This window comes from Tympanuchus pallidicinctus, unplaced genomic scaffold (genome assembly GCF_026119805.1).
Source record: "Tympanuchus pallidicinctus isolate F22 unplaced genomic scaffold, pur_lepc_1.0 scaffold26, whole genome shotgun sequence".
In the NCBI taxonomy this organism is placed as follows: domain Eukaryota; kingdom Metazoa; phylum Chordata; class Aves; order Galliformes; family Phasianidae; genus Tympanuchus; species Tympanuchus pallidicinctus.
The window spans coordinates 9,782,321-9,801,668 of NW_026294743.1; the positions used below are offsets into that span (position 1 = coordinate 9,782,321).

Below are 19,348 nucleotides of genomic sequence, written 5' to 3' on the forward strand. Positions count from 1 at the left end.
CAGAGCTGAACCATACTGACAAATTAGATGACACTGTGGATTACACCCCTTCTGTTGCAGAAGTTATCCTTGGTCTTACCTGCACGTTTTCTTCTGTAACTTGAATTTCAGCAGTGTAAATATAATCAATAAGTATCCTTAGGGTCCAGCCATCAACTTCCTTTATTCGAATTCTCTTTGCTCGGCTTTCACTCATCTCACCTACAAACATATTATGATTGTTAAGTACATTAGGTAGAGACACAGGACAAATTCAACAGTTAAACAGTAATGACTCCTGACGACAGCAGAAATTTTCGTGTATGATCAATTGTAGTAATAAAGCCATTTAAATAAGAATTGAATTTCTTTCCTTCCTCCCTCCAAAGGGAAAGGAAGATGTTGTTGTTCCCATCATGTGAACGCTACACGGGTTAATGCTTTTACTGCAGACGATCCATTTTCACCCGTTTACAGCATCAGTTACCATTATACCTAAATAAGACTATTCAAATGCATACAAAAATGTTTTGCTAGCAAACCAACCTATCACATACTCCTGATTTTTTTAACTTCTTAATCTAAGGAACAAGCCTAATGCAGTCGAGAGTCACTGAATTTTAAAAAAGAAAAGGAAATCTATCCCCACAGAAGGCTTAACATACATATTTCTTTGCTTGCCTGCTTATTATTCCCTTCACAATTTCACTTCTGCTTCAGTTCTAACAGTCAAAACTCTAACTGAGATAAAAAGGTAAGCATGAAAAAACTTGCTGGACCTCATTTTGTGGAGGCTGACACGCTGCCCACATGCCACAACTGGTCTTCATAAAAAGTCCTGCAAAATAGCTTCCACTTCCTAATATCTGATAGAATCATACAATCTTTCGGGTCTGAAAGGACTCTAAAAGGTCATCCAGTCCAACTCCCCTGCAATGAACAGGGATACCTACAGCTAGATAATACTCTCAAAATGCAATATTATGTTTGTATTTGAAATCATTGTCTCAAGATAAATTTTGAAGAAAAGACTACACTACTCCACAGTGACCAACCACACGTCTGTATGCCTGAGACCTGTAACCCTTTTCACACAGAAACGTGAAATGTGAAGTACACTGGGTATAGATGTGAAACTTTCACCTTGGAAAAGTACATCACACTCTCTGGATACATGCATCTGCTATTCTTCTATATCAGATATACTTTTTCTTCCCCTAAGCATCCAGAGAAAAGAGTATTGAGAGGTAGGAAATTTAATCCACACAGCAATAAAAGTAGACAAGACACAGAAGTGAACCAGTAGATGTTTAACATTGCTGTTATCTCCTTATTGAAGTACACACATTTTTGTTGTTTGTTATCCTGTGGTCTTCCAGGAACAACAACAAATAGTGCACCCAGCTCATCACTGAGAATTTTATTGCTGTTACGCCTTCATTTTTTTTTCTTTAAGCTGAATACTAAGGAATGCATTTTAAAATCAACTCTTCAGTTGATAGGAAGCATATAGGATCACTTATAGAAATGCATTTCTGCTTAATGGCAGCACTTAACATTAGAGTTCTGGAAAGCACTGGTGAGGAACCACATGAAAGAACAAAATTCAGCTCCCATCGAACTTCCTTTTCTGCTGCTCTTCTGAAACATTTCCGTATACCTGTGAAGGATCACTGCTGTGTATTCTTTGCAGAGTCCCCTGTTTGAAGTTTAAGCTACTTTTTTGACACAGATTAAACCTATTGATCTTCAGAGCTTGCAAGCAGCAAGTCACTTATTATGCAAGCTGCTGTGGAGGTGGTCCTTTGGGAAAACTGTATGTAGGCGAGCAGAGTTTGATATTCTGCAAGCATATTAGTTTTGTTTTCAGATTTTGTGTCAAGGCTTCTAAAGCCATGGATAGGCATCTTCTCTATTTAATTACAGAGTTCAGCATCCACAGAGGGGGAAAAAAATTCTTTCATACTAGAAGGCCATGCAGTGTTCCTATGATGCTGGATCAGCCCTCTCATGATGCAGGTCGTTTTGTTTAACAGGTCATACGCAGATAACCACTGACACACCTGCTGGGCATTCTTAGTTTAGAATGCAACCTTCTGAAGAACTCACATCATGGGCAGCTGCACCACAACATCCTCACAGAGCTGTCAATGACACAGAAAGGGAAATAGTGGGCTGGTCAATGCTCCTGAACAGGAGCAGCAAAGCAAAAACGGAGCTGAAGTTATCAAAAGGCCATCTAAAAAGCCAATATTATACAGCAACATAAGGAACGTGTGCATCTGCTTGCATTGCTCTTCTTGTCTTGTTTTGTTTTTCAAGAGAATTTTACAAATGGAGAATAAAGCAAATAATTGCCTAAGGATAACTGCTGTGGCAGAACAGAAAACAAATGCAGGCCACCCTTGTCTCAAGTCAAGGCTATAGGGCCACTGAAGTGCTCCTTCACTGATGTTTTATAATCTTTTCCTCTAACCATTTAAGCATATTTAATTCAGGATTACAACCAATATTTCTGAAGAATTCACAGAAAAAAAAAAATACTCCTTGTAACACAGTTCAAGACATTTAATCTTTATTCCCCTCTGGTCTTACAAGATCATTGTTACTAACTAAAACAGTTGTGTAACTTTAAAAGACAGTAACTCTTTCTCTTTGGGTATTTAATAACACTACCTCTGTCATTGCAAGCACAAACTGGAAGGAAACAAGAGTCAGAAATCTTGATTGCAGCTAATGCTGTACCTGCACTGCTGTGATTACCTAATGAATCAGAAAAAGATGGAAGCAACCTGCAAACGTGTGCCAAGAGTGAAGCTTCTAGTTTTTAGTCAAGAGCGGGTAACCCTGCAGCTGTTTAAACTATCAAACTTACTTGAACTTGCAGATCACTGCATTAGAATACAATTCCCCCTGAGAAGTATCAACTGCAGAATTCACAGAGATAATTAGCATGAACTGTGGGATTATTTCTGTGGAAAATAGCTAAAACACTCTGACAACACACTTGGTCTTTGCTAAGCATAGCATATAATAGTAATATAAAATCTACTAATAAATTTTGAAGCCAAAACTGATTTCTACTTAAATTCCCATCAATTTGGTTCACAAACTACACAAACAGTGCCATAGATGCATGGGTTAACAAGTTCTCACTCTTTCCTCAGATGAGTGTTCCCAGCTCCCACATCACAGGGGGTCAATGCAGACCTACCTTTGAAAACATAAAACAAGCAAAACTTCTCAAGGAGCAAAGGAAGGGAAAAATTGTGGTTTCAGTGATTTTGTTCAGAGAACCATTGCATTTGCACTCCTAAGGGAGAATAAACTTCTCTATAGAAAGGGCAGTCAGTGGCAAGCAGAAGTGCCTTAACCAGGCTTTTGTATGCCACAGAAAGGATCACACAGAACCACACCCTGAGTAAAGAATATTTTCGATGTGAGAGCCAGTAAAAAATCATCTTTAACACAGAACTGATTTCTTCATTACTTAGGTGATGAACTACAGAAACAGCTGTTTTAACTTTCCACTTCAGAGAAAGTACAGAAGTTAAGAAGGAATGTGTATCAGTCACCTGGAATGTTTGTAACAACCACAGATGCAAATCTGAATTACTTGAAGAACTGTTATTAAATGGACACTCTTTAAAGCTTTTTTTTCTGCTAGTAGGGACTCCTCTTTTAGCTTTGATTATATCATAGCATACGTGCATAATATCAAGACTATATTGAACTACAGACTTATTTAGTTTCATGGAAGTGCTTGCTAATAATCATCTGCTTCCCAGTACACAACAGTATGTCAAATCATATCGTTCTTCCAGCTGCATGCAATGAGAATTATTAAAACTTCTTTTTGCTTGCAGACTGGCATGCCAAGAGCCATATATTTTCTCTTCCTACTTTTGAGCCTGAAGTAAAACATGACAGAGAATTCTCTTAATTTCAAGCAGTCAACATTAAGGACCGAACCAGCACAAGATTTTAAAAGGAACAGATAAAACTTCAGAAATTAATTTGAACATGCATTTAATAGCATTCTCACTTTGACACCTAATTCCACATTTCAGTGTCATTTATAACCATTGTGAAATTAAATCCACAGAACAGCAATTCAGCTGTAGGGCGCTATGAACCTGACTAAGCCTTGCAAGCCTTCTGGCATTCCTGGAGCAACTAGGCCAGGACAGAGCAAGCAGAGGCAGAATCAAGCCTGCTCTGAAAAGTTGTGGCAATGATGCTGAGCACATCTGTCACAAAGAATTATCCTGAGAGTACTGAAACATGCACTGCAGCTACAGGCTGCCAAAGCCTCAGAAAGCTTTCGTATCTATTAACAGCCTAGAACATACAGGGGCTGAAGAATGCAACAGTAGTTGTTAAAGGACATACTTCAGAATTCACATGAAAGTTATTTTAACCATAATTTGTACGTTACTGCAGCTTTCACAAGTGTAACCACTCTACTACTCCCAGCTTACTTCGCGTGTAAATTACTTTAAATAATGAATACTTCAAAAAAGTATTTGCAATGCTAGCAGATTAAATTGGCAGCATGTCCTCAGATTGCAAGCAAATTCATCTTTAAAAGCTCCTGCTGTCTTGCCTAGAAATTTAAATGAGATCCTAAAAAGCAGAGGTCACACAATGTTGTGAATTACACGGTTGGATTGGATTAGAACATAATAAATGCTGAAGCATTTGGTACCTGTAAACATGGCATGGAAGTAGGGGCTGCAGGCGGCCAGCACAACTCTGTGCGCTGCAATTTCCATGTCTTCAGCCACTATCGTCACATCACACAGCAAGTTTTGACTAGATAGAAAAGTCAGAGAAAGTCATTTCACATATGTGAACCACAGCAGAACAGTATAAAATAACATATCATTTCTCCTTCCGTGCCCTCAAAACAGGCAGGCTTACGAGGTTGATAAAGCACTGTTTTTCAACGCGCTACAAAATGGCAGGGATGTTACTCAGAAGGGATGCAGGGGGTGCTTGGGGATACACAACTTCCCAAAAGTCAAACAACTGAATTGTGATTTCTTTCACAGCTAAGTTTCCTGCACTGAAGAACAGAAATTGACATCAGCCCAATTTTAAAACCTTCTCACTAGAAGGCTGGGCTTCTTCAAATACCTGCAATGAAATAAAAAATAAAGACTCGGATATATACAGGCACTTAAAAAAATTGAGTTAAGAAATAAGACTTTACAGATAATACAGAAGTCAAAAATTCAGTTGTGATGCTTATATCGCATTTCACTGGAAACTCATACCTACTTAATTGTTGAAAAACCACTAATTATATTTTCTGCTTTCCAAGCATCTATCATATAAACAGTAGCAATCATTTTTTCCACTCAAGCTAGTTTACAATTTACCACAGTTCTGTGTTGCTCAATTTTTTATCTTCATTACATCCACCTGCATTCTCAACCTTTGCAATTTCCTCCCCCTTCTACTGTAATAATACAGTATCTCTTTAGAGCCATGCATGGCACAAATGTTTCCAACACAGTTTACAGCTATTAGATATACTGCTTCTGGTTAAATCCACCACAACGCATACTCCTCATAATTTAATTTTGCACAATAGAAGGAAAGGAAAACACACAAAACATCAAAAGCCTACATTCTCCCAGCATCTATGTAGCCAAAGTATAGACATCTTTTTCTTTCCTTCCTATTTTAGCAGTCTCTCTGTGTAAATGTAGCATATAAATGACATAATGCAGAGCCAGGGTAACACATAACAAGGGATGAGGGAGACAGCATGCCTTAACAGCATATACTGCTTAAGGAAAGAGTTAGAGCTGTGTGTCAATCCAGTCGCCCTTATTCTCAGTATATTTGAAGTACATTTTTTTGTGTGTTTTTCTGTTTGTTTGGTTATTTTTAAACCACCTTTCCAGAATATATATGGTAATTAGAAGGCAAGCCTTCTGACAGACCCAAGAATAGGGTCACAAAGATGATCAGAGGGCTAGAACACCCTACCTACAAAGAAAGGTTGAGGAAGCTGAGTTCGTTCAGCCTGGAGAGGAGAAGGCTCTGGGGAAAACCTCATTGTGGCCTTTGCTGAAAGAAGACTAGAAGAAAGCTGGAGAGTGACTCATTACCAGGGAGCACAGATAGGACAAGGGGAACAAGGAGGGTAACAGCTTTAAACTAAAAGAAGGGAGATTTAGATTAGATATTAGGAGGAAATTCTTTACTCAGAGGGTGGCACAGCTGCTCAGAGAAGCTGTGGATGCCCCATCCATCCCTGGAGGTATTGAAGCCCAGGTTGGATGGGGCCCTGGGCAGCCCGATCTAGTAGGTGGCAGCCCTGCCCATGAACAGAGATTGGATTTAGACTTTCTTTAAAGGTCCCTTCCAACAAAATCATTCCATGTTTCTTTGATAATCTGAACCTACAACACAGCGCAGCAACAAAGATTCAGGTAAGCAGTTGCATTTCTGCTCTTACACAGAATGGGAGCTGTCAGCCAAACTGCTCAGATATTCACCTCGGTCTCAAGAAAATACTGTAACTGCTCAGCCTCTGCAATCATGCAATTTCTTTCACCGGAGCCTCAAGAAAGCAAGCCTTGTGGAGGCCACACACCATAAACCTTGGCAGCCACAACTAAACTTTGTGGTCACACTGCAACCCCAGCGCTAGATTTTTTTCCCCCTTTCAACTCAGAATCTATAGCAACTACCCAAATGTCTTTAGTGCGTGTAACCCTATAAGATGATGGAAAATACAGCGATAATAGTGGGGTGGCAAAGTCTTTGGCCTCAACAAATGAGGATGAGCCCAAACGCAGCACTCACAGACAGAGAAATGAAGGACAAAACTGCTTACCTTTGGAAGGCCTCAGGGAGGCAGGGATCTCCAGCAAGATACCTTGCCTTCACTGCCAGCCCTTAAGTGAGGTGTGGGAAGGGGTGGATCCTGGCTCCAACCTTCCAGTCACTCAGTGCACTGCATGCACCTGAGCTGGCCCTGCCTTCCCTCCAGGTGCTCAATCACTGGTTCAGACTTAGCATTTCCACTACAGTGTGCCATATGGCTATTATTTTAAAAAGCCAAGTAATATAAAGTAATCCAGACCAGACCACATCCAGATTAAGCAGAGAATTAGGAGAAGCTTCAGAGCAATCGTTAAATTTATCACACAAAAACTGACACAACCACAACACTAAGAAAAAAAAAGTTACCAGTTACTACCAATTACCCAATTAGCTTTCTCAGACACTTCTGTTTAATCTGCCAACGCTAACAAAAGGTTTTACTCTCAGCTGAACAGAAATATCAAAGCTATCCAAGCCAGAAGCAACAGAATTACATCAACACAAAATTCCAGCTGATTAACTACACAGCACTACACTGATGCAGCAACTTAGTGTAGACCCAATACATCTCTTGCCTGGAACTGCACTAGGCAACTATGCCTTCTGCTGACATACATAAACTGACAAGTTTGTCAAGTATTAGACAAAGAAACAAGCTTACCAACTAACAGTACACTCCTCACAAGCACCCTGTGGCTCCCACAGCAGCACAGCACATTCCACTCACTAACTAACTTTAGGAAAGTTTGCTTTCTGAAGCAATGTTGTAACAGTCTGCTAGTAGAGAGCGACTGCACAAACAGAGCCATGGAGGTATGCCATCTTCATGGATGAAAGGAGAAAAGAGACGGAAAAAAAAGTAAGTATAGATTTATGAATCACTACTGTTTACTAACGTGGGCTTATATATAGAGGAAGGTCGTTACCCAGATCTTCAAAGTATCATTTTGAAAGAGTCTCATCTGTAAGAATGGGGATTTCTAAAAACATAGCTGAGGTCAGATTCCACTGTGATAAAAGGAAATTACAATTAAGAGCAAAGATAGGCACTACAGTTAAATTCTTTTTGTGTCAAGAACTAATTAGCTATCCTAATGATCTGACTCACTGCTGAGGTGACGGTGAGTAATGAAATGACAAAAATTACCAAGGACAATATTACCCAAGCCTGTCAAAACGTGAAGGTTCAAAAACCCTCTTAGGAACTGACAGAACCAGGCAACCTGGTGGTAGCAAAGATGTAATACTTCGTGGACACGAGCATTCCAAACATAAGACATTTTAGACACTTCAGCAGACAAATTCTTCACTTCACCTTCTGGAAAGCGTTCCTCTGGCAAACACTGCCTTGTGCTGTACTCATAAAAAAATCTGAGGTGGAAACCACTTTAAGCAGTCAACAAAATGCAACATTTTTACTTGATGAATGCCAGATCTTCATTTAGAGTAAGGAAGTCTGAAACATACCTGCAATGTAGCAGTTTCTTATTTCAAATTGAAATCATCGCAAAAATTCATGTTTCTAATCTTATCAGCATTTTAAAAGGCGTGCTTGGCTTAAACAGTAAACTTTGCTGTAACAGCCTTATTAAATAAAGAAATAAAATGGAGGTTTGCACGGCAATGTTTCTGTTCAAACTTCAACTATTTATAAATGTAAGAAAATTGTTCAAACTGCTTCTACAGCAATCCCAATTTGAGTAACCATGGAAACCAAGTGTATTCTGGAAATAATCCCTGGTCTTCAACAGTGCATTCTGCTGGAAGACCATGTATGTTTCACTTGCAACACAAGGCTCCTCACTGCTCAAACTGCTGTATTCTAAGATCCATTTTGGGCAACTGGTCTTCATCTAAACTCCTGTATAACACACCTTTATACGGTATCAATTGCTGTTGTTTTTATAAGGTAATGCTTCTCCCAGCTTTTAATCTCAATGGGCTACACGATTTTTACACACTCCAGTATCACCTATGCTGCAGAAACATTCTATTTAATTTCTCTATTGTTGCTGTTAGCTATGAAGCTGAATTATTGTCAGTGATAGTTGAGAGTCCTAACTACCAAAGCTCAGTTGTGAGATCTAATTATCAGCTGTCACACATTTCAACACCATCTCACCTCCTCATATGCAGAAAATAAATCAATATGGGTGCTAAGAGCAGCATTAGCACCAGTCCTCCAGTTTTGCTGAAACTGATGGTAGTATCACTCAAGGTCTTACAAAATTTTAGCTAAACATCTTTCAATATTTGATTTGGGAGTTCATAAATTGCTCCCAGTGGGTGTGCAAAAGATACCTAAGAAAAGAAAGAATACCATCGGTTGGTTTTAGATGTTAGACTGGGACCTATGTCTCCAGCTTACTCAAGTATCATTTTTCCAGCTTGCAGACCTCTACAAAAATCAACAGCAGATATACCAAGAGCTTCAGCCTCAATTAGAAAGTCACTTCTAATCTACACAGGATCAACATAAAAGACAGGATCCATAGTGTCTCATTATGTACACCCTCCATGCATTTTTCAAGCACAGAAACCTAGCTGCAATTAACTTAGGAAGAACAGAAACATAGTGCACCCATCACAACTACCATCACTTGACTATTATTCAGCTGTCACTTCGCTGTATATATAATCTTTCTCATCAGCCACACTTCAGGAATTCTATGTTCCATTTTTAGAGCTTCATAAATGTAATTGAAACTAAACCTGTTTTACAGACTCCAGGCAGGTGTATACAGTGAATTAATACCTTCTTAGCTCATTCATAACTTTAAAAGCTTTCTTCATGTGCCACGGATTCACTGTAACAGGACAGTGAATTTCAGTGTTATCATCTTTCAAATCCAGAGGCTTCTGATGGCAAAGCTTGGTGCATCTGGAAAAAAAAAAAAAAAAAGATTAAAAAAAAAGTTCTAAAAAAGTTTTTAAAAAGTGAAAAGATTAATACTCCTACTCCCTCAGACTATCACTCTGTTTTTGCCACCTTTGTCCTTGAATGGGACTCGCGCTTCATTTTATTCTTCACTCCAATTTTGCTCTTCCTCTTAACAACAGTGTATGATAGAAAGGGGAGCAGGTAAGATTCTCTATCTAGTAATAAGCTAGTGACTAACACTGGTAAGGTTTGGAGAAGTATTCAGGGCTAACTATAAGCTCCACTGTAGGAAACACAAACAAATGCCCTAAAATACTTCCAATACATTCTGAAACAAGGACAGAAGCAGCGGTCCAGTAACTTCTAGTTTACCACCAGTACAGACTGGCAGAACACATTCCATCAATTTGGTCTCTGACCACTTGCAAAAACAGAGCTCAGTTCTGTGTGGCCACTGGAACCTCGCTTACTGTTTCACACAGCTTCCAGGTCATCTCCTCTGACAGGAAGGCTGCATGATGACTGCTTTAATTCTTCAGGCTTTCCCTAGCAGAATGGTTTTGCTTACCCATTCACTGTACCAAAAAGCAAAAGTGACCAGTCTCTTAGTTCTTCTTACATCCAGGAACAGTACCAAAATTGCAAGAGGAAAAACCAAACAGCTAAATCACTAGCTCTACCTACAGTTAACTATTACTATAAGAGATAGCTAAGTTCTAGAGACTAAGTTCCATAGGAAAACAATTATGCTGAACTGCCCAAACGGCAAACACATTTTTCAATCCAAGTCAATGAGTTTGGTGTTTACGATCACAAAGCAAGTTACCTCATTAATCTACTTAGAAAATACTTAGCTAAAGTTACTTATCGTAACTTTATTCCAAACTGAAAATAAGCAAAATACATTTGGCCACTACAGTCAGTAGCGGTGGGCAACCAACCCTGGTGCATCAGGGGTCTGATTTCAGATAAAAACCTGACTTACCTACTTTGAGCAAGAATCAAACATAGCATATACATTGACACCCAGAATTCCAACTCCCCCTTCTCACAGAATCATTTGATTTGGAAGAAATCTTTAAAGGATATCTAGCCCAACTCCCCTGTAATGATGAGGGACACCTACAGTTAGATTAGGTTGCTCACAGCTCCATCCAGCATAATCCTCAATGTCTCCATCCACTACACCTTCAGGCAATCTGTTCCAGTGCTTCACTACACTTGTCATAAAAAAAAAACAAAACATCGTATATTCAACTTAAAATCTCCCCTCTTAGTTTGAAACCATTTCCCCTTGTTCTACCACATCAGATTCTGCCCCTTCCTTCTTATAGCCCTCTTCTTCAGGCTGGCAGGCTGCTCTTGGGTCACCTCATAGCCTTCTCTTCCCCAGCCCAAACAGCCCCAGCTGTCTGTCCTCATGGGAGATGTGTTCCATCCCTGTGATCATTTCCGAAGCCCTGCTCTGAACGCAATTGAACAGGTCCATGCACATCTCTCCTGCATAGAATCATAAAATCATAGAATGGCCTGGGTTGAAAAGGACCACAGCGCTCATCCAGTTCCAACCCCCTGCTATGTGCAGGTCACCAACCAGCAGACCAGGCTGCCCAGAGCCACATCCAGCCTGGCCTCGAATGCCTCCAGGGATGGGGCATCCACAGCCTCCTTGGCAACCTGTGCCAGTGCCTCACCACCCTCTGAGTGAAAAACTTCCTCCTAATATCTAACCTAAAACTCTCCTGTCTCAGTTTAAAACCATTCCCCCTTGTCCTATCACTATCAACCCATGTAAACAGCTGTTCCCCCTTCTGTTTATACAGGAGTACTTGCTCCCTTCAAGTACTGGAAGGCCACAATGAGGTCTCCCCAGAGCCTTCTCTTCTCCACTACACAATCCCAGTTCTCTCAACCTTTCCTCACAGGTGCTCCACCCTCTGATCATCTCAGTGGTCTTCCTCAGAATGCATTCAAAGAGCTCTATGTCCTTCCTGTGCTGGGGGCCCCAGGCCTGAATGCAGTGCTGCAGATGGGGCCTCACAAGAGCGAACCACCTCCCTCTCCCTGCTGGCCACCCCTCTTCTGATGGAGTCTTCCGGGCTGCAAGCATACACTGCTGGCTCATGTCCAGCTCCTCGTCCACCAGAACCCCCAAGTCCTCCTCCACAGGGCTGCTCTCAAGATCTTCCCCCAGTCTGTATAAATACAGTCTCCACAAAGAACGGCCAACAAAGTAAGGTCCCTCCACGAAACAGAAAACAGTCACCCCTTACTGCACTGTACCTTGGCACAGCAATGCCAAGTTTCTTGCTCAGTCGTGAGGACGATGCAGCTCGTGGCCAAAAGGAGGCAAGTCACAAAGCAAAGAGCACGTACACGAGTTGTCGTGCAGAGGGAAAAAAAACACAATGCCTGGTATAGCCCTTATTTCTGTGACATAAGCAGTGATGAGCACCCAAAAAACACCTCGAATCAGAGACAGCAGTTCAACGCGCTGCCGAGTAACGGGTTGGCAGAGCCCTCCGCTAATGGAACCGCCGAGTTAAGTGTGACACGAGGACGCGGCACCTCCTTCCATCCCCACGAGCACAGCGGGTGCCGGCCGGACACATCCGCACACACAGGCTGCAGATACGTGACACACAGGTGCGCTCGGAGCGGCGCAGAAGAACGGAGCTGCCCAGGAGCCCGGAGCCGCTCTGCCCCACGCTCTGTCGGAGGGCGGCCGGGATGCAGCGCGGCCCCTCGTTCCCTTCTTTTTCTCCCGCACAGCCGCTGACTCAAACGGAGAGCGAACGGCATAAGGAGAAATCAGGAGGAAAAAATAAAAAAAGAAAAAAGAAACAACACTAATTCCCCCATAGCAACGCAGCGCGAGGCCCGCCCGCAGCCCGCAGCCCTCACCGCGTGGCTCAACCGAGCTCCGCCGCCGGTCCCCCCATCCCCAGCCGGCACCCGGGCCCGACTCCGAGCCCGCAGCCCGCCCTCCCGCCGCACTCACACGGGCGGCAGCAGCATCTCCATGGCGGCTCCGCTCGGCCTTCCTCCGGGTAACGCGGGCACCGCGCGCTGCCGCCAGCACCATGCCAGCCGCTGCCGGGTGCCGGCTGCGCCCGCCCGGCGGAGCCCCGCTGCCTTCCGGCCCGCCGGGAGCCGCCGGCGCTGCCCACTTCCGGGGCCCCGCCCGCAGGAGGGCCGGGCAGCGGCGCGCAGCCGTAGTGGAGCCGTGCGAGCAGCTGGCCGGCGGAGGGTGCGGTACCTGTCGACAGCTGAGGATGATGAGGATGTGATGCTGAGGAATGGGCTGGGTCAGGGAGGGCGGCGTGTCTGTGTCTGGATGCTGCTGCCTTGTTTGTTTTTCTTAACAATCTTTGTCATCACATTTGTGTCCGGGTCTGGAGCCCCCAGTACAAGAATGACAGAGAGCTGTTGGAGAGCCACGAAGATGATCAGGGGACTGGAGCACCTCACCGACAAAGACAGGTTGAGGGAGCTGGGCTTGTTCAGCCCAGAGAAAAGAAGGCTGCGGGGTGACCTCATTGCAGCCCTTCAGTACCTAAAGGGAGCCTATAAACAGGAGGGGAATCAACACTTTGAAAGGGCAGATGACAGCAGGACAAGGGGAAGTGGTTTGAAGTTGAGGGAGGGCAGATTTAGGTTGGATGTCAGGGGGAAGTTCTTTGCAGAGAGAGTGGTGAGGTGCTGGAACAGCTGCCCAGAGAGGCTGTGATGCCCCGTCCATCCCTGGAGGTGTTCAAGGCCAGGTTGGATGGGGCCCTGGGCAGCCTGATCTGGTATTAAATGGGGAGGTTGGGGGCCCTGCATGTGGCAGGGGGTTGGAGCTTCGTGATCCTTGAGGTCCCTTCCAACCCTGGCCATTCTGTGATTCTGTGATCTCTGGAGGCCCCTTCCAAACCCTACAATGCTGTAATTTTAGTTCTAGTCACTGATTAGATTAGTTTCTGATGAAAGATAATGAAATGTTAAACTAAAAGCATTTTAATTTATCGTATAATGTTTGCCAATCTCTAGGAATGTTCCTTTCTTGGTAAGTGCAATTTTAGTTTCCTTCTCAAGTCTTCTATTTGATGGTTGGTTTGGGAACACTTAAAAAAAATTAAATGTATTTCCACAGGGGGGTTTTCTAAATGAAATCATCGCTGCTGTTGGTACTGTTTTTATGAAGCCTGGGCTTTGCATCTCTTGAATTTGTCTCAACAGAGAAGCAGATCTGCCATTGGATTGTGTTGGAGAAGACGAGCTGCTTGTTAAAGATTTGAAAGAAACAACGAAACCCACTTACATGGCAGTCAAATCCAAAGGAACCAGCTGTAGGAGTGCATGCTCCTACATGAGCCCATCAGTTGTGCCCACGGGAGCTTGGTAGTTCTGGTCACAGTCACATCACACGTTCACATTTCTGTATCCCAGGGTAAACTCATAAGGCAAGCCCCCTAACTCTTAACTATCCGGGACACCCAAGTGAATCTTACTAGTAACACACTGCGCTGTGTTGAGGGATCCAAGATGTTGATCATGAAGTCATTGTAAACTTGTGTGGAAGCTGATGAGGGAATGCTTTTGCACGCTACCTCCATATGGGTCCTGTTGGCACACAGACAGCTGCAGGTCCTGCACCCTATTATCATGGCAGAGCTCCTTAGTAATGTTCATTCCTAAATGAACATTAAGTCTTTTAAAGCTCTGACTTCTGTCATTTTGTTCCAGTGTTATTTTGGCTTTTTAAGCCAAATGTCTGATGCTAGCAGAAGTAACTTTTGATGCAGAACATCAGAAACAAACACAAATAGAACAGGAATCTTTTTTTTTTTTCCTGCAGTAATATCTTTGCACTTCAGTGAACTTGAAAGGAATCATATACAGCTGTAACAAAAATGATTGTATCCAAATTGCCTGGTTTTGGCTTACACATCTAGCCATGAGAAAAGGCCTTTGAATAGCATTTGGAATTTTATGGGATTCTATTTGATCCAATGCTGCTTCTGCTTAGAAAAGAACTCAGAGAAAAAAAAACAAACAACTAACATTTAACTATGGGGGTATACAGGCAGCTTTGAAAGGAAATAGGCTGTGTTTCTTAACAGAGATGAAGCAGCTGTTTGTTTATACAGCAGCAATGCAACTCACTGCATTTACTGGGAAAATTCAGTCTCATGGTTCATTCTGCTCTTGTAACATTTGGACCCTTCCCACTTGTTTTAACGTTCAAAAAGAATGCTGACAATGCTTATCAACAATTGCATAGTTCTTCAGATATACAGACACTAAAAGTGCTTTGCTAATACAGAAGCTACACCTCAGCAAAGTATATCCACTAAAAAGGAAGTTATGCCAGCAAAGCTCTGCATTCTAGCAAGCTTGTTCCACAAGTTGGAGACCGACACATGAAAAGCAATCCTAGTAAAAATGAATGCAGCTGCATATGAGCGTTTTTAAGGGATCGCTCACCATGCTGCTGTGGTCACGCAAGAATAAGTCTCTTAACAGGTCAGAAATGTGAAATGAGGAACAGCAAAACAGCTGCTATCACAAATAAATTGTACTGTGACTGAAGTTAGTTAAATATGACTAGACATGAATAAAATTATTTAAGTATTTTCTAGCATCATTCTTCCACTCAAGTAATTGCACCAAGAATCACAGAATTGTAGGGGCTGGAAGGGACCTTTAGAGGTCATTGAGTCCAGCCCCTCTGCAAAGCAGGCTCCCTACAGCAGGCTGCACAGGTAGGTGTCCAGGCAGTTCTTTAAAATCTCCAGAGCAGCAGAATCCACAACCTCCCTGGGCTGCCTGCTCCAGTGCTCCGTCATCCTCACTATGGAGAAGTTCCTTAATGAAAAGAAGTGATTGCTAATATTTATCCTTAGAGTTCATGTTGCTTATAATAATAATGATAAAAATGAGTAGTTAGGAACTGGGTTTTCAGGGTTTGGACATGACATCATTCCCTAAAAGACTTGATATAGCACATAGTCTATACAGGCTTTAAATACTTCAATCCTGGTTTTGGAAAAGAGAGCCAATGGTAAGAATCTTCTGACTTCTGAGCAATGGATAAGTTAGGTACTGGAGATCAGTGCTGAACAGTAGAGCGTTCTTGGTAAATTACACATTCGCTTTAGTGTCATGGATGTGAGGAAGTCCTGGTGCAAGAAAGCATTACAAGGAAGCAAGAGTAGGTTGTGGCTTTGATTCATGCAAGTACTGCAAAGTACCCAGGCCCAAAGTACAGATCAGTATGAGGAAGTCTGAGGCCCAGTGCTGCAAAGGTTTGGATTTCACATACGTGTATCAGAGATGTCTGTGAAAGAGGTGGCCCAGGCTTTCAGTCTCATACTTGCAGGCTTGAGATGCATCCTCTGCACCGGATAAGGCAGTCGTGGCTCTGTGCTCAGTGGTTTCAGTCCACTGAAACAGCAGAAAACCCATCAAAATTCAACTTGTAGCTGTTAGATTCAGTGCAAAGGTAGCGACAGGAAATCACAGCAGGGATTTCAAAAGGGAGACTGAACCATTCCACTCAGCAGAAACCCATACTTAAATCAGACAAAGCTCCACCCATCAACACAGAGTTACACCTCACTGAAGTAAGTTCTGTACAGCTTTTGTGTACAGCCTACATGCACACACAAAAGGCTTCTCAACGTCTTGCTCTTAGCAAATGATAGATCATGTGGATAAGCATACTCTTAAGGCAGCTCTCTTGTTCTAGAAATCATCTCAGCATTTTTTTTTTCCAGATCATTTTGCTTAAAAGAAACCAAGTGCATATATCACTGTTATGTTTGCTCATACTTGCTTAACATGTCAATTTTATGTTATTTTCCTGTAGAATGAAGCAAAATCGTTTGCTACGTAGATAATAGCTGTAAGGTATTTTATTTAGCCAATGTAAGTCCATCACAGCCAATGTACTCCTGCAGCAATGTTGTAAAGTAACTCAAACCAATTCAATCAACTATCGCACAGCTTTTTGAGAAGAAAACACCTACAGCTAATGAAAGAAATTACATTCAACCAATTATTATACTGCCATCTAGTGCTTACTGAATGTTCAACTGTTCAGAGAAATTCTATTAATTTCATAGCAGCATAAAGGCATGCAATATCCTGAATTGGAAGGGGCCACCACCTCCAATCCCTGGCTGTACGCAGAATTCAAACCTGATGTCTGAAAGCATTGTCTGAATGCTTCTTGCACTCCAGCAGCTCAGTGCTGTGACCCCTGGGGAGCCAGTTCCATGCCCTCTCTGCTCCAGTAGTTCGTGGTTCCTACAATTGGCTTATAGCAAAAGAAAAGTTCAGCTCACATATTTGAATATAGGCATGCATATAGGGAGCTTACCTAAGAGCAGCAACTGGGAACAGTTTAAACTGTGAAAAGTGACAGAATACGCTGAAAGAATCAATTTGAATTGTGGTTGTTTTGCACACACATAAATAAGCCTGGAGGGCCAGTACTTGAGGACCTACTTGAGGGACATCCAAATGTAGACTGAGAAAAAGCAAGTGGGATACAGTTCACACACTGTACCATCTCTTTCCTTGTGTAAGGAGGCAATGAAATCAAAGACATTAAAATATAAAAAGATGATATTAATGTGTTTTCCACAGGTTGTTAATAGAAAGCGAAAAGCATTTCTAGCTGTTGTGGAAGAAACTGAGTTAATAGAGTCATGGAATGACTTGAGTTGGAAGGGACATCAAGGATCATCAATCTGCAACCCTGCTGCCACAGGCAGGGCTGCCAACCTCCACATCTAATACCAGACCAGGCTGCCCAAAGCCCCATCCAACCTGGCTTTTATGCATAGTTTATGCAAGCTAGTTCCTGTCAAGTTGATTTTATGATCTTTGAAGAAAATATTCGGACAACAGAAATATATTTGTGGAAAACAAAACCTATTTTTTTTTCTTTGGAATGTCATTCTCTATTTTAATTTTACCCAATGTTTTCTTGAGGCAAATTATATCTGATATTCCTCTTTTTCCAGGAAAATCACCCTGCCATGCTATCTAAACCCCAATATTTTCAGAAACAGTTCTGCATTTCCCTTCTCACATATGGTTTAGGTATATGCTTGTCCTACTGTCATACCTCTATAATACAATATAAAAAAATAGGTGATTTTGAAATGTCAGAAGAAAAAAGTTACAAAATTCATAGTTAAAAATCACTTTACATAATGTAAACTTTTTGCCCTCCTAAGTAGGTGGTTGCTTAAGCCTCAAAATATTTAAAACGAATTCATCTTTAACTCAAGGTAAATGATACACTGAGCTATTCATTTCTAAAGTTTAATTTATACTTTGGTTGTAAATTTCTAAAAATACATGTGAAATTAAGAGTTTCATCCGTTATGGAACCTCTAATTATTTGCTCTTGAATACAACTGGAAATTTGGTAGAATAAAGAAAGCGAGAGTGCTCATTCTTTTCTTCACAGCTCTTTCAGTCACTGTTACATTATTTGTCCTAGCATATGAGTCCTTTGTCTCATCTGCATTAAGCAGTCCAAATTGTCTTTCCATAGATGTAATAACTTTTCTCTACCTATTTCCATCAGTCTTATATCTGGTCGCCTTTATAAACTTAAGCAGTTTGTACTAATAAAATAGAATTATCCTATGGCCACAGCAAGCCTTCAGCTTTCAAATTTGTATATTAATTTGAGAAGGACTGAAAGAGTTTTTATTAAAGCCAGTGCGATGCTCTTCTCTTTCAATAGCTTGCAGTTAAAGGCTACAGAAATTTTAACAGGTACTTTATTTATGAAGCTAAAGCTTCATAGTAAGTGGTGGAGTTTGACTGGATGATTTATACCGCATGTAAACAGTCCCACAGAAAGCCTACAGGAAACGTATAGTTTGCATTGTATGAAAATCAGAAGCTAAATATGGAGAGAAAGATTCCTCTTTCATATGTATTCAACAGTGAACTTTTTATTTTTTTTAATCTCCACAGGATTTTAAGTGCTTACAGGAGCCTGAAATAAATAAGTACCCATAAATTGTCTGTAATCTAGAAAATACACTTCATTTAGTGCAGTATGACTGTCAGTCAGGACTGTTAAAACCAATTCATGCAAATACAAGCGTCTTTACTGTTATATTTACCTTTTCACTTCTCATTTGCATTCTTGTTCCTTGTGGGATGTGTCAGGAGCCCATGTTCTCAGAGCAGACTGTTTTTACGCAGAGCTGAATGTAGTCTAAGTACTAATTGTACCTGCAGTACGAATAAGAAACAGCAATAATAATTACACCTTTTATCTTGATGTGAAAAGGCTGTTTCCATTCATGCCAAATTTAAAATAAAATCGAGAGGAACAAAAGTAGATATTAGGCCTCTTTGTGAAAGTTAGTGCCCAAATATTGTAATTATTACTGACATGGAAGAGGCTATGCCCAAGCATAGGATTTAATCCCGGGTTTCTAATCTATGCTAGTTTTCCATAAAGGCCATCTGCAAATAAAGACATCATAGCACAGAATTGTCGGGCCATACTATATCTTTTTACCTTAGCTGTAATACAAGAATGGGCCTAACTCAATATATGTTAGGCAATGGGAAGATTTTCAAGTCGGGTGCACTAAAGCAACAACATCTGGGACATTCATCAGA

At 41.5% G+C, this 19,348-nt stretch overlaps 1 protein-coding gene across 3 annotated transcripts in view; it reads right to left on the reverse strand.

Annotated features, from left to right (window-relative positions):
• Positions 1 to 12,867, reverse strand: part of KLHL2 (kelch like family member 2) — a 59,407-nt gene extending 46,540 nt beyond the window's left edge. For 2 of the 3 annotated variants that reach the window (XM_052690176.1, XM_052690175.1), the window contains exons 1-4: positions 12,705 to 12,867; positions 9,578 to 9,703; positions 4,688 to 4,794; positions 80 to 201 (exon numbers count right to left, since the gene is read on the reverse strand). In XM_052690176.1, the coding sequence (XP_052546136.1) occupies positions 80 to 201; positions 4,688 to 4,794; positions 9,578 to 9,703; positions 12,705 to 12,727 (378 nt within the window). In that variant the 5' untranslated portion in view covers positions 12,728 to 12,867. Of the gene's footprint in view, positions 1 to 79; positions 202 to 4,687; positions 4,795 to 6,832; positions 6,903 to 9,577; positions 9,704 to 12,704 lie in introns of those variants that run through there. The other variant, XM_052690177.1, reaches the window with a different exon arrangement.
• Positions 12,868 to 19,348: the final 6,481 nt, after the last annotated feature.